Genomic DNA, 14910 nt, shown 5'->3' with positions numbered 1-14910 from the left:
TTCATTCATACTGCAACAACCATTGAGTACAGACGATACAAGTTATTTTTCGTTATATTTTATTTGTTTTCCACGTTTATTTGTGTATTGTTGTGCTGACGAAGGGTTTGTGCCGAAACGTCCATTGTCTGTTTTGTTCTCATACGAAGCCTTTCCATTTTCACTCTTTCGTTAATATTTTACGATCACCGGCTTCAGGCAGCCGTTACCGTTTTCTATTTTTCAATTTGTTTGAGCTATTGCCCTTCATTTGATTTATATGTGAGTATTAATATTCCTTTGTCAAAGACTAGCTTGCTTATCACGCTTTATTTAATGCAAATCAAAGAATACAATTTTCTTATTTGGATGTCAATCACAAGCGTGTAAAGTAATAAGTAAACCTAACAATATTTGACAGACTTATCATCATTTAAAGATTAATACTTCAGATCGAGTAATGGCCCATTGAGAACAGCCATGTCTTGAAAAATAGGGGCAAAAAGCCCCAATGTAACTGAAAATTAGAACAATTTAAGCAACAAGCAGAGTTTCTTTGGGAAAACGCCTTATATTTTGGATAAACCTGAGCGGTGATCTATAAGAATAGTTAGGTATGTATCATCAACCTTTCCTCTTGTTTTATCATCTTGAGGATAACCGGAAAGATACACATAGTCGAATTTTAAATGGATGGTGAATTAGAGTCAGTGTCTCCAATATGATTTCTTTTTACTTTATTGTATAACAGAAAAAAAGACAACTAAGGAAAACATGTTTGACAATTTTTTTTTAGGAAAAGTGCTTTACCAAGAATCTTACTTGACTAAATCTAACACCAAGAGTAGATGCTGGTTGGGACCGTTATATCCCTCTGTAAAAGAAAGCAGGAAAAGAAAAACGAGGTCATAGCAATCGGCAACGCGTGATTGATTTGATCAAAATTTCAAGGGACTGGCAACAAATTTTTTTTTGATGAATTCAGACCAAAAAAATTAACTCTTCAAATACCTTGTAATGGAAAAAGTCAAAGCGGTAAAAGGACTCTATGTCACATTTGGCAAGCATTTCTGTAATGGGATTTCCGTGGGACAATGCAACCATGAAGAAGAAGACACCCCCATATCGGTGGTCCATATTTTGCAAGGCCTTCAAACACAGTCATCCAGACTGAAAAAGACCCCGAGATATTGATGTTATTGTCATCTTCTTAGCCAATCATCATTAAATCATTGCAGCAAATTCAGCAGCTAATATTTGCATTAAATATTCTTTAAAAAGTCAAAGAAAGTAATTAATCTCAACAGCATTGCCACAAATATTGGCCAATAGACGTGCAAATTCCTTATATTGCTTCATGCATGTATGGGTTCTGTTAGCATTTCTGCTTTCAAATTTAAAAGGAAGCGGTCATGTAGTTATTTGTCTTGGTTTAGTGATATTTCTCGCCGTGAGACATTGACAACAACCATGATGCAATGAACTTTGGAGGGAGGCAGAAGGAGAGGACAGCAAACAATGTGCTGGGTGGATAGTGTAAAGGAATAGACAAGGATGGACATCCCAACACTAATGAGGAAATCTGACGACAGATCTTGATGGAGGGTCCTTAATGTTGTCATCTCTCATGTCTCATCTACGATCACCCCGAACAGGAGAATGAGGTGAGGTGGGGTGAGATTCACGTTGTATCCTCCTTACCAAAGACCCACTGTCTCCTCATATACATGAATTGCCAAATATCGTGGATGCCTCATTACAGATATCTCAAACTCTCTATTTGACTCTTTGTATGCCAACTATACAAAGGTGACGCCAATGAACACAATATTGATCTCGTAAGGATGAACATTTTCATCCACAAAACGGGAGATGTTGACTATATCCCACCAACAAGTGATGTTCTATATCAGCCCTTTGAAAGGCGTGTTTTTCAAGCGAGTCTTTGGGCCACAGTCAATGAGTCATTGATGTCTTACCAAAACCAAATTATGCCAATGGAAGGAAGATAATGATAGACTGATTCATGTTTTAACCACACTGCTTGAAGCCAAAGTTGTATTCCATATTAATAGGATGTTCCGCCTTCCTATGCAACTGCACGAAGGCAACATTGAACTGCAGCCTGTTTTGAAAATGTCAATATGCAAATTAAACACCTCTCTTATACGAGATTTAAAATCCATTTCATTCTCTACCTGTACATTTTTTGAATCATTGTTACCAACCAATTATTTCATGGTGTCTGCTAAGTCTGGTTCTTAAAAAACATAAATTGTTTTCAATATAAAAACGTTAGCTTGAATAAGTCCATCGAATTATATTTTGTTTAATATATTTATGATTTATTAAATGATTATTCTCTTTAGAAACTTTTGCTGTAGGGGATATATGTACATACAATCTCCCCTGAATAGATGGAGTATGTCATTAAAAAGCTCAGATCTAAGTCTAGTACTAAATCACATACATTATTTCACAACGAATAAATGGGACGGTCATCAAGAAAAAAAAGAAACAATTGTCGTATGGGTAGATATTGTTAAAGCATTTGACAAATAAATATAAATCAAGGGACTTCTCCAGAAAATCAAAAAGGCAAAGATCTCTCACAGAATGTTAGTAGGGGTCATGAACTCCCTGACAAATTAAAAAGAAGGCTCGAGTGGGAACGGGAAGTAGAAGGACTGATAAGCCGTAATTTACAAATCATGTTAATCATTTGTTGTCTATTTTGTTTTGTTAACAGTTTTCAAAGCTTTTCACAAGAAGAGACTTGCTGCAGTAAAAAATCTGAAAAAGTACAATGACTCTTTTAAATTGAGACAAGATGCCTAAGATTTGTGTATTCTGGTTCATAACAAAACAATATATTTTGTTGTTTGGCTGGTATTGATTGATAGGTTACGGGTTTCATAATTAGTTACAAGCTTTAATGGGCGATAACTCAATTGAATATCATCTGATTTAGTTGTGTTCTACAAATTATTTTTAACCTATTCAGTTGGTCATGTTTTTTTCTTGAAAAGTATTGTTTTATCAACAATTTTCTAGATTTCATAAATACACACTTGCTTTTGTTTTTTTTATTCCAATGTGAAAAAGGGCCATAACTCATTTGAATTTTGATATAGAGCTAATATTTTTGTATAAACCTAAAGATACATAATAAAGTGTTTTTGTTCTCGGAGTGCTATAGATTTCCTATTACCTTTTGAGTTCTATTTTTAGTAACACAATTCAATGGGCGTTAACTCCATTCACCATGATCCGATTTATCTGTCATTTGGAAATAATGTCATGAAATAATGTATGAGCTGTCATTTATTGTTCTCTTTACAAATTATAATTTTCTTTACAGTTTAAGTGATATACTGGAAAACTTTCTCTTTTTAGAAAGAAAACGTAAATAAAGAGCAATAACTCTCTGAAATGAGGTATATATTTGGATCCTATTAAAGTTTTTTGGTTATTTGCAAGTTATCAAATTCTTGATATTATGGGAGTTCTGAATTTAACCATAATTTCACCTTGTTTGACTTCTATGTGACCCCCGAAAGGTCAGATCCAAGTTCCAATCGAAAAAGAAAGTTAAACTTTTACACGAATCCGAAATACGAATGGTCTCGGGGACACTACTATTGTGGAAAGGAATGAAATCATCACTGTCATTATTTCTCGTATTGTTATCATCGTCGTCAACATTGCTTAGCTATCCGTACCTATCATCGTCATCACCACTACCAACACCACCACCACAACCATAATCATCATCATCATCATCATCATCATCATCATCATCATCATAATTATAATGATAATAATAATAATAATAATAATAATAATAATAATAATAATAATAATAATAATAATAATGATAATAATAATTATTATAATAATGATAATAATAATTATAGAATAAGTGATTATAGCTTAATCAGGACAATCTCTATAGGTTAAATCACAGACTATAATATATACTAGCATACGCACTAACACGTCTACACATATACACCCGTACACTCAAACCCACATACGGAAACTTCTTCGCATCAACATACCCAAACTCTTTACATAAACATTACTATACCAGATATCCTAAATTAAAACATAAAGCATATTAATTGTCAAAATAGGCTCTTCTAAATAATTCGGCTTTCAATTTCTTTTTAAAGGTATCTAAATTTTCACAGTATTTGGTAATTCCCCAACTGGGCGCAGTCATTCTGAAGGATTTGTTGTGAAACAAATCATCATTTTCATCATCATCATCATCATCATCATCATCATCATCATCATCATCATCATCATCATCATCATCATCATCATCACTAGCATCGCCAATACCATCATAATTATTGATTTCCGTTTCATTTTTTTCAACTTAACAAACTAAACAGAAACTTTTTAATTCTCTATCACTTCTTGCAAAGTGTTTGTAATAATGCATACAATGCTAGTTGGTTGTAAAACATCTACAGCTTATGCAGTTTAAACACACTGTTAATGATACGAACCAAGAAAAGATCTTTATTATGTAGTTCGAATTAGCTCTTAGAAATAAATACAAGCCAAATTATCAAATTCAAAAAATTGTTGTTGGTTTTTTTTTTGCTTGTTTTGTTTTGTTTTGTTTTTAATTGTTTATTTGTGGTTGTTCATTTTACGGACGATTCTGAATATAACAAAATTCATCTAACATAGTTTAAAACCATAACGAATCAAAACAAAGCAATTAAATTTTAAAAAAAATTATGGTAGCTTAATTATAAAGTTATATTGGTTTAAGAGATATAGCACGGACGGTGTTTTGAAACTAGGGTCACGTTAATGTTGTATCTAAATCCGTGCCACAAAGGTTCAATGATAAACACTAATCTATTTAGTTGAGCTTATAAAGAATGAGATTTGATGTCAACTATACATTTTAAAATATCTCCCCATTGTTCCTTATGTTCAACTATTTAACATTTTTCTGCACTGAAAATCTCCTGTCCTACGTGCACATAATAAATTAATAAACGCTGGAAAAAAATATATAAGCTTTTATTGACATTATTGTAATGTACACTATTTGCAATGGTTTGAGAGTATTGTCATTATAATATACAATATTGAGCCCATAATAACTCCTGTTATCAGACCTGCAAATAAGTAGACGTCGCTTCCGCCTAATTTGTGCCGCTATGTGGTCGAGTGGAATGACACTCGCCTTCGTGGATCTTTACCTTGCAGCTGGTGAGGGGGCTTGAGCCACACGGGAGGGCAAAGGTGTAAATCCCATTTGACCGTCACGAGACCATCCCGGGTATCGAGCCTACGAGCCACATGAGCTGCTCGCCCCGGTGTGTGACTAAATTTGATCCAACCCGGTGCCCGAATAGCAGCCGCTATCCCGGGCGCCACACTACTTCGATATGATGGTTCCAAATCAGTTCAGTCAATGGCGAAGCGGTCTGCCGCCCAGCCAAATAATACCGCGTTCGTGTCGCCAGGGTCGTCGGCACGTTCGAGAAAAAAGCAAAGGTCCCTCTACACTATCGATTCGCGGCCTGCCGATCGGAAAATGCGATGTCGGGGATATTGTCCCTGAATATCGAGAGCCGGAGTATGGCGAAAAATGAGCTTTTATCAAAGCTACTGGCCGCTAAGAGGAAGACAAAGAATAACTTATTTGAAAGGGATAAGAACTTGGACAGATGAAGCTGAGAAAGGCGGCGCTGCTTTAATAGAATTGGCAAGAGATAGATCAGCTTGGCGGAAGATGACCTCCGACGTCTGCTTCAGATATGGAACTACATGATGATGATGACTGGCCGCCCATAGCGTAGACACCCTCCTGTTACAGGAGACCCACCTTTACTCAGGCGCGCAATCTTCCCAATACCAGATCCCAGGCTATACGGTGGTCAAACGCGTATAAACCACCTAGAGCGACTTGGACTACACCACTGGTACCGGTGGTCAGCCATCCTTCCATCTGTCTGGGAGACTTTAATAGCCACCATCACGAATGGGGCTACCGAGACTGCAACGAGACAATTCCGCTCATGGATGGACTGTAATGATCTACAACTAGTGTACGATCCTACAGCCAAGGGTACCTTCAGGGGTACCCGCCATAAGAAGGAGTATACTCCAGACCTCACCCTTGTTACGAAAGGCGCGAACCGCTGCAGGTGAAGCGAACAGTCCTCGGGGAAATTTCCGCATAGCCAGCACAGGCCGGTTCTTGTCACAGCTGGGGTGACAATACCGAGGGTGGGTCTCTCCCACTTTGCAGATGGAACTTCAGGAAGGCTGACTGGGAGGAATTCAGTTCCTATATCGAGCAGGTTTGCCCTGCCATTCCTCCCAAGTCCGAAAATATAACCAGATTTAGCAGGCTACTGGTTAAGAGCGCTCAACGTTCTATTCCACGGGGCAAACGGAAATTCTACACCCCTTGCTGGACAGCAGAGTCGGAAGAGCTGTACCGAGAGTACCAGCAGACCCAGTCCCAGGACGTAGCCGATAGACTACTTCAGTCTCTGGCAGAGGGAAGGAAGCAACGGTGGCAGGAGACCGTGGAAAGTCTCGACTTTACACACTCCAGCCGCCACGCTTGGCGTCTGATAAAGAAATTGGACCCGGACCGGAATTCGCGAAGGCTGCACCGGAGTGTGAGGCAGACACAATTGCCAAGAACATTAAGAACCGTAGCAAACGGGTCCCTAATCAGGTTTTTGAGCGCGGTGCCCGCAAGGCGTACCGTGTGATTTTGGACTCGTTACCTGAGGAGGAGTCGGACTGGACGGCCCCGTTCAGTCCCCGAGAAGTGGGTGCAGCCATTAGCGATGTGAAGAACGGCAAAGCAGCAGGGATAGATGATGTATATCCCGATATGGTGACGCATCTGGGCCCCAGGACACGGGCCTGGCTGGCAGAGGCAATGTCCGACGTCCTTGCAAAAGGAAAGCTTCCACAAGTGTGGAAGCATTCGAAGATAGTTGCCATCCTGAAGCCAGGGAAACCGGCGAAGGAGGCCGACAGTTACAGACCCATATCGCTGCCGAGCTGTCTTTAAAAACTGTTGGAGCCTGTTCTATTAAACCGATGGGGGTCGGTCCTAGACGCTGCCCTGCCACCCGAGCAGGCGAAGGGAGGTGCACCACGGAGCAGGTCATTGCCCTTACAGAGCATATTGAGCATGGGTTCGAGAGAAAACAGCAAACAGGTGCTGTCTTTATCAGCGGCGTACGATACGGTCTGGTGCGAAGGGTTGATGCTCAAACTAGCAAAAATCATAAGGTGCAAAAAGACCTTGAAGTTGTTCTCTTCGATCTTGGGGGAAAGGCAATTCCACGTCGCGCTGGGAGACGCCACGAGCAAAGTAAGGAAATTGAAGAATGGGGTCCCTCAGGGGTCGGTACTTGCGCCAATGTTGTTTAACGTTTACATAAGCGATATGCCGAACACGTCCTCCCTGAGGCTGGGATACGCGGACGACTGGGCACTCGTCACTCAGAGTAAAGTGTGGACCCGTCTCGAGAGCGTACTTAGCGAGGACGTCTCCAGACTAAAATCCTACTTTGACAAGTGGTACCAGAAGATAAAACCTTCAAAAACCGTGGCCACTGCATTTCACATATGCAGTGCTAGGCAAACCGAATGTCCTAGTCGGGGACTCCCATATGAGCCGCATCCAAAATATTTAGGGGTGACGTTGGATCTAAGCCTTACCTAACGGGTGCATCTAGATGGTGTTGGCCGGTTGATAGAGAAGCGGAATAGTCTTCTGAAGAAGCTGACGGGATCGACTTGGGCGCTAGCCAAGCGCTCCTGAGAACGTCCGCCTTGGCACTATGCTATTCCACCGCGGAGTATTGCGCTCCAGTGTGGGGTAGAAGCAGAAACGTTGAGTTTGTGGATGTAAAACTTCGCAATTCGATGCACATAGTGTCAGGAACGCTAGCAACAACTCCTAGAGAATGGGGCCGATAATGGCAGCGATCCAGCCCCCCGATGTCCGGAGGGAGACGATTACGGGAAACTGGCTGAGTAAGATCAAAAAGAGAGGGAATGGGGATACCCCTCTGATGCGCATAATGAACGGTGCCCCCGTTTCGAGCCGAAATAAGTCCCGGCAACCCTTGTACGCAAAATCCCTGACTACGTCTAGAGCTGCACATACGAGATGGAAGTCGGTTTGGACGAATTCAATCCCTCGTGGGGGCGGGGAAGTACACTCCTCTAAGCTTGGTGAGAAGTTGCCAGGCTTTGATACCAGTAAGAGGATACATTGGGTGGCTGCGAATCGGCTTCGGTCGAGGAGCTGCCTAACGGCAAGTGCGCTTCATCGGTGGGGTCTTTCTACCTGTCCAATATGTACCCGCAGTGGGCAAGAACCTGAGACGGCTGAGCATCTAGTCGAACGGTGTGTTGTGACGATGCTACCTGGCGGGTTCGCGACGGTGCACGAATGCGGACCGGACTTTGCTGATTGGGTCGATCGTCATAACATAGTAGTGTGAGAACCATAAGAGGCTGCTGCCTTCAGAACGGAGGGTCCAGGTTTCAAGTTCCGTTCTGAGTGTTGGAAAAAATCTCTTTACTCACATTCTCCCATCTTACTCATGTGTAAAATAAGTACTAAGTTCCTGGCCCTAACAGGGGTATCTATGTCGGGGGAAAAAAGTAAATTCGCCTAACAGGCATCATGTCTCGTCTTACATGTTAAGTGTTGCTGTTGACTTGGAACCCCGTTTAAAGCGCTTTGAGTACGTTCAGTTTGTATTATGTTCTATAAATGCTCTAGTTAATTTACTTGTCATCTTAATAAGTATGCTTTCATTTTGACATATTATTCTTAACACTCATGAGGGGACGGGGGCGAAGGGGGGGGGGGGGGGGGGGGTTGCAATATCTCATTGATAAAGCACTGGCCTCAGAGTGGGGGTACCGATAGATCAGTTGGTTCAATTGCAAATAGACCGAGATCGCGTTTTTTCTGACCCCCCCCCCCCCCTTACCCTATCCAACTGAGTCTTTTAGATCTGGCGGAAAGTACTTGGTGGTAGACTGGAGTCTTATCCAAAGGGTAGTAAGCAATTACTCTGTCCGTTTCACGTTATAAACACTGGAATAAACTCTGGCTCCATGAGCCTTATGGCTCTGAATGACTACCTCCAAAGAGTATCTATCTCACACGTTTGTCCTTTAAACGTTACGGAAACAAGAATAAATATGCGCTCCATTGGCTTTACAACTCTTAGTGTTTATTTTTATTAAGATTTTTAAGCTCTCTCTTCTTCTTCTTCTTCTTCAATTAAACCGACTAAGTCAGTCAGACGGAGTATTAGTTATTGTCGATGTGGATATCTTACAAATCTTACGAAAAGTTGTTTTATTTTCCTAATGACATGTACTGCAGATTGTTTGACCTCAATAAAGTGTTTAAGAACTAATTCTATATGAATTGATTTGTTTTATAAAGGAATGTATTTATTGGGTAATAATAGACTTCACAAGTCCCGGGGTAGAGAGTTTTTTAAACGTTGAGGGTCATTTAAATCGGTCGATGTTTGAAGGTTGAGTTTTCTGGCCAAATTTTTAAACACGAGTTTGTTTTTTTCCAGAGTATGACAGTTAACTGGTTAATGTATATGACTGTTGGTTTACTGAACGTGGCAAAATCTGATCAATAAGTGGATTAGAATGAATCCCGCCAATAAATAGATAAAGATTTCAATTGTTTTAAATCCCTCAGTCTTCCATCAAGACATAAAATACACCTTCAACAAACCATTCGCGAGTCCAAACATCTTTTTTATAAATCTTTATTTACGAATGTTATTTTGATTCGAGAGGTTTTTCAACCTCTCTTTATGGGCGTAAGGGTCACTCCTCCACTATTTTTTTTTATTCCCTTATACATAATATATCATGTTTTTTTTTTTCTTCTCTGATTGCTTTCCGTTTTTGTCTCGGAATGAGAGGTTTTTGTCCTGGAGCTGGCTGGAGTCAGTCTTTGAGAGGGAAATAGTAAAATGTATCATATTAATTTTGGGAAATGCTATCTTTTCTTTGTCAATTATTTCTTTGTGATATAATGCTACAGTTTATTGTTTTGAATATAATCTGAATCTGAATGTTACCCGAAGTCGACTCAATTCTGAATATTTGCATTCGAGGGAGGAATATATATAAATGTCAACATATCAGAATCTTTGATAGATAACGCTATTGCACGAATATTTTCTTCCATGTCAGTTGTCATTACAGAATTACAAAAAAGCACGTTTGTTTATTATAGCCAATCTCTAATTTTTCATTCGGTGACTCCTCCAAGTCAAATGACGAATTTTGGAATTCTTGTAGGGCATTTCTTTTAGATTTCTTTAATTCTAATCGCCTAATTTTGTTGGCATTAAATTTTACACAACAACACTTATGCCACTTAGCATCATTTTGTTTTAAGCTTTCAATAATCTCATTTCATTCTGATGAATTTGAAATAATAGTTAGGCTACATCCAACTTGTTATCATCACAAACCAAAGAATTGAAGTGTGTTAAATCTTCAAAAAGAGTTTCATATCCTTGCCCTTTGTCACACCTCCTCGACTTAGAGGGACATTCTAAACGGTCTGTGTTATCTTGTAGGCATATCAAACACTTGTCCCAGTCTCTAGGAGCAGTTCTTTTTGCCATTGTATGTGTATCTGAAATCATGCAAACGCATTCCTTTATTAGGCATATACAATATTATTTCATCTCTCTCTCTCTCTCTTTCTTTCTTTCTTTTTCCGTTCTTTCGGTTAAAGACCCACCATCAGCAGGCAGAATGTGTGTATTCTCTATGGTGTGCCGTGCCTTTCTTAAGGACACAACTGTACAAATAGCACATTCTTCCATTGTCCCCATGCGGTAAATAACGTAAAGTAAATAACTTGCCACAATACAGCATCATAGTGGTTGATGATGATGATAATGATGATGATGATGATGATAGCGTTCTTATATAATTTAAGTGGTATGCCGACTCTTTCCTGACATCAAGTGAAATTGAATAATATTTACGACTAAATAATTTGTATGGTTCGTGAATCGAAAATAAAGGGAAAGTAAAAAATCCACTTCGACGCTAAAAATAGTCACCAATGGGAATCCAAAGGATGACGTAAAACATCCTTGGATCAGCTTGTCTCGAATGTTTACACAATAAAAATGAAAGAAATTTTTGTCGTCCATTTCAAAATTTTCTAATCTTAAAAACCTTGTATCTCAACTAATACTGATCTCTCAGGGTAGTTCTATATAATAAATTATAGGGTTTTTCATATTCTACAACATATGTAATTTTCATGCTTTCAACCCTGATTTGCACAATTCAATTTCCTCTACCAGTGGGCTGATGATCATAATTAAACTTAACACGCTTAAGTAGACGCTTAGGTATTCCTTACTTAGTAGCTACATGACTGTTGAAAGATGTTTTATAGAATCCAATTGGTGTTGACTGATCTTTTGAATTTTGATTTGCATTTACATAACATTAGATCATCAATATATTATAAATAATTTTAATACGTAATATAACTTTTTCGAGCAGATTCAGTGCAGTGGCAGACCTTCTTCGCATTGTAAACTCAGCAATCAACTTCTTGATCTACTGCGCAGCTGGCCAAAACTTCCGGGACGTCTTCAATGAACTCTTATGCAACTCCTGCAAGAAAAAGATTGAGGTCATCCTTTGCAAGTGTAAACGAGACACGATCCATGAGAAAAGTTTGCAATACTCTACACATGGAACCAGTTTGCGAAGTTCGACTAATACTACAATTCCACCTGAAGGAAACACGAGACTGAAATTAAGTATTTGTTAATGAGCCCCTTCACTTTATCCTCGTTAAATCTTTTACAGCCCCTGGCAGGATGAGTTTGAACCACTATAAATTCAGTTTTAAGAAAATGGGGGCAGCATAAAATATATGTACACGCTTGGGCAGCGGTAGTTGTGTTTGCTACTATAAGCAAATATTATCACAACCATTCCTATTACTCCATTCTATTTTTAAAAATTTCTTCTTCTTCTTCTTTTTATTTTTCTTCTTCTTCTTCTTCTATTTCATTTTTTTATTATCCTAAAAAAACCTCTTTATATCAGAGTTTTAACGATATACAAATAAATTTATTACAGTAAATGTTGGACCGGGTGGTAAATAGGGAAGAGTATTACATTGTCACGAAATGTCATTTTCGACATGCCTTCCATTCTACCATCCAAACGGCTCGGTGATACAAGTAAAACCGATGGTTTGAACTCCAAGTGTGTGGTTTGAACTCCAAGTATGTGGTTTGAACTCCAAATGTGTTGTAATGGTGTAGCTCAGGTAGCGGGCAATCATAAATATAATTTGATGTGCAGATTGTTTTGGGCATGCCACAGGAAGACGGCATTTTTTAAAACTCATTGATTTTACAAATATCACTCCAATAATAAAGATTAATATAATTTTGAAATCAATAGTCAAAATTGATAATGCCTATATACGAAATGATATTGCTAATTTCTTGCAATAGCTAAAAGACTAGTCAATAACAGATCATCGTCATCCACGCCACGAGTCCCGCTCTCAGCAGTGCATAGTTGAGTCCCTGAAACGGCTCTCTACTCACATTTTCTTGTCGTACTCAGGTATAAAATGAGTACCCAGCCGTTAATCATGTTGACTCTGTCAGAAAATAATTGTAATATCGCTAACAGGCATCATGTCTCGTCTATGTTGTGTGTTGCTGTTGGCTAGAGACCCCTTGTAAATCTCTTTGAGCACAGTTATTGGCTCTATATAAATACTCAAGTTTTTTACAGTTTTTCACAGACACAAATAGCATTTCAAGTCACTCCCTACTGAAACAAAGCCGGTCGTATGTTATTGTTTTTTTAAAATAGTAAATACATTCAAAATATCTTAAACTTTAATTAATGGATGAGTGACACTGATTACTAAATTCATAACAACTTTTTTCAAAAAGGAAATATAGGAGAATTTATGGATATGGACTGTGGATAGGCTGAGCAACACCCCCCCCCCCCCCCCCCCCTCTGAAAAAAAAAACAAAAAACAAAAAAAAACAAGTAACAGCAGGACAAGAATCATGAAATTGAGGACATCCTAGGACTAGGGCGATTTGGAAAAGGGGAAGGGGTAAGACTTAAAAGGACTTGGGATGAGCAGAAAATGTAGGGCAACACGAGAGAGAGAGAGAGAGAGAGAGAGAGAGAGAGAGAGAGAGAGAGAGAGAGAGAGAGAGAGAGAGAGAGAGAGAGAGAGAGAGAGAGAGAGTGTGTGTTTTCAACCTGACACTAAATTAGCACTCCTATAGAAATAAGATAAACAAGGCTGATAGCGCGTGTCATACCATGTTTGATAGACATTTAAGAGAATTAAAAAAAACAATAACAATTAACAATATGATCAACTTTTATTTATAGCGTAATGGCAACGTTTAATTAATTCAAATTAGCAACAACAATATTTATAAGGATAACGGTGATGGTGATGGTGATAACAATAATAATTATGAGAATATTTAATAAAATAATAATAATAACAATAATAATAATAATAATAATAATAATAATAATAATAATAATAATAATAATAATAATAATAATAATACACAGCCGTTTAAATAGGGTCCAAACTTTCAGTTTAGTTACTTCTTCCCTCACTGGCTACCGTCGAGTAATGTAAACAATCCACCGTCAACCACAGTGATAACAGCTGTCAAGACGGCGTGCATTGGCAATAAATTATGTCTGCAGGTAAATCTCATCGCTTTGAATTTCTCTCAGGCAGAGAATAGTAGAAATTACATCAAAATACTCAATTTTCTCAGCCCGTTGTGGACGCAGCATCTTTTTCATAATTTTCAAACATATATGGATACAAAGGCCAATTTTTCCTCTACAAGACGCAATTATTTTTATTTACATCATTAAATGATAAGTTTGTGTTTTGCTCTTTTGAATAATCAGAGTTTTTTATGAAATAAATATTAAAATTATAAGTTCAAGAAATATTTAAAAATTCAAAATATCAAGCCAACACTTTTTACCATCAAGTGTGAGGGATCAGAAAAAAGTAGATAAAATTATCTTTCATTTGATATATACTATATTATGCAGATTCAGGGATTTAAGAATAGAGAGTGTGGAAAGGAATCTCAATAATTATTTTTGTTACCAACAAAGAGGAGAATATTTCATGATATTTTAGAAACCCAATAATAAAACTAGATAGTGATGATAAGAGACATTTATTTAATTTGATTTAATTGAATTTAAGCGGAAATTTTAGATATTTCTTAAATTTACTTATTTAAGTTCTGTTCAGGTCATGGAGAGACACACTGAAGACGGTCATCACACCAGTACTAATGAAATATGTCGAATTTGTTGTGAAAGAGTACAGAGCCGTGCTGAGAGGATTCAAAGACTCTAGACGTTATCAACAATTGTCTATAAATATAAATGAGAAATTCTGACATATTTAAATATTTCAATTTGCGAGAAATATGTATCCCACTGGTACATAATTTAAAGAAATGCAATGCAGGTAGTATTGATACCTTTGGTTCAATGAGAAAACTCTGAACAAGAAACAATATACTTAATGAGGTGAATATGATCCTCATCTTTCGCCAGTGATGTGCTATATGCAGTCTATATGGCACACAAATTAAAAGAGGTGCAAGTCAAGTACATAAAAAAAATAATGGGCATGGATATCTCAAACATAAGGGTATGAAAATTATAAGAACTTTTAAAGATTTTCTTAGTGGTTTTGATTGTCTTTAAATGGGTGTCCTTAACAATTTTTAATGGAATTCTTATAATTCGTTGATTCTGGGATAAATATAAATGAATCACATTTGACTATGTTTC

At 38.0% G+C, this 14910-nt stretch overlaps 1 protein-coding gene across 3 annotated transcripts in view; it reads left to right on the top strand.

The window, feature by feature from the left end:
* The window catches only part of LOC144968849 (FMRFamide receptor-like), a 90325-nt gene extending 77017 nt beyond the window's left edge, over positions 1–13308 (top strand). For 2 of the 3 annotated variants that reach the window (XM_078907599.1, XM_078907598.1), the window contains exon 8: positions 11572–13308. In XM_078907599.1, coding sequence (XP_078763725.1) covers positions 11572–11845 — 274 coding nt within the window. In that variant the 3' untranslated portion in view covers positions 11846–13308. The remainder of the gene's footprint in view (positions 1–11571) is intronic. The other variant, XM_078907600.1, reaches the window with a different exon arrangement.
* The last annotated feature ends 1602 nt before the right edge of the window (positions 13309–14910 follow it).

The sequence above is a fragment of the Berghia stephanieae genome, chromosome 3, assembly GCF_034508935.2.
Source record: "Berghia stephanieae isolate SIO BIC M18660-M18661 chromosome 3, UCSD_Bste_1.3, whole genome shotgun sequence".
NCBI lineage: Eukaryota > Metazoa > Mollusca > Gastropoda > Nudibranchia > Aeolidiidae > Berghia > Berghia stephanieae.
The sequence above is the reverse complement of the archived record's forward strand: the minus strand, read 5'-3'. Positions and strand labels throughout refer to the sequence as shown.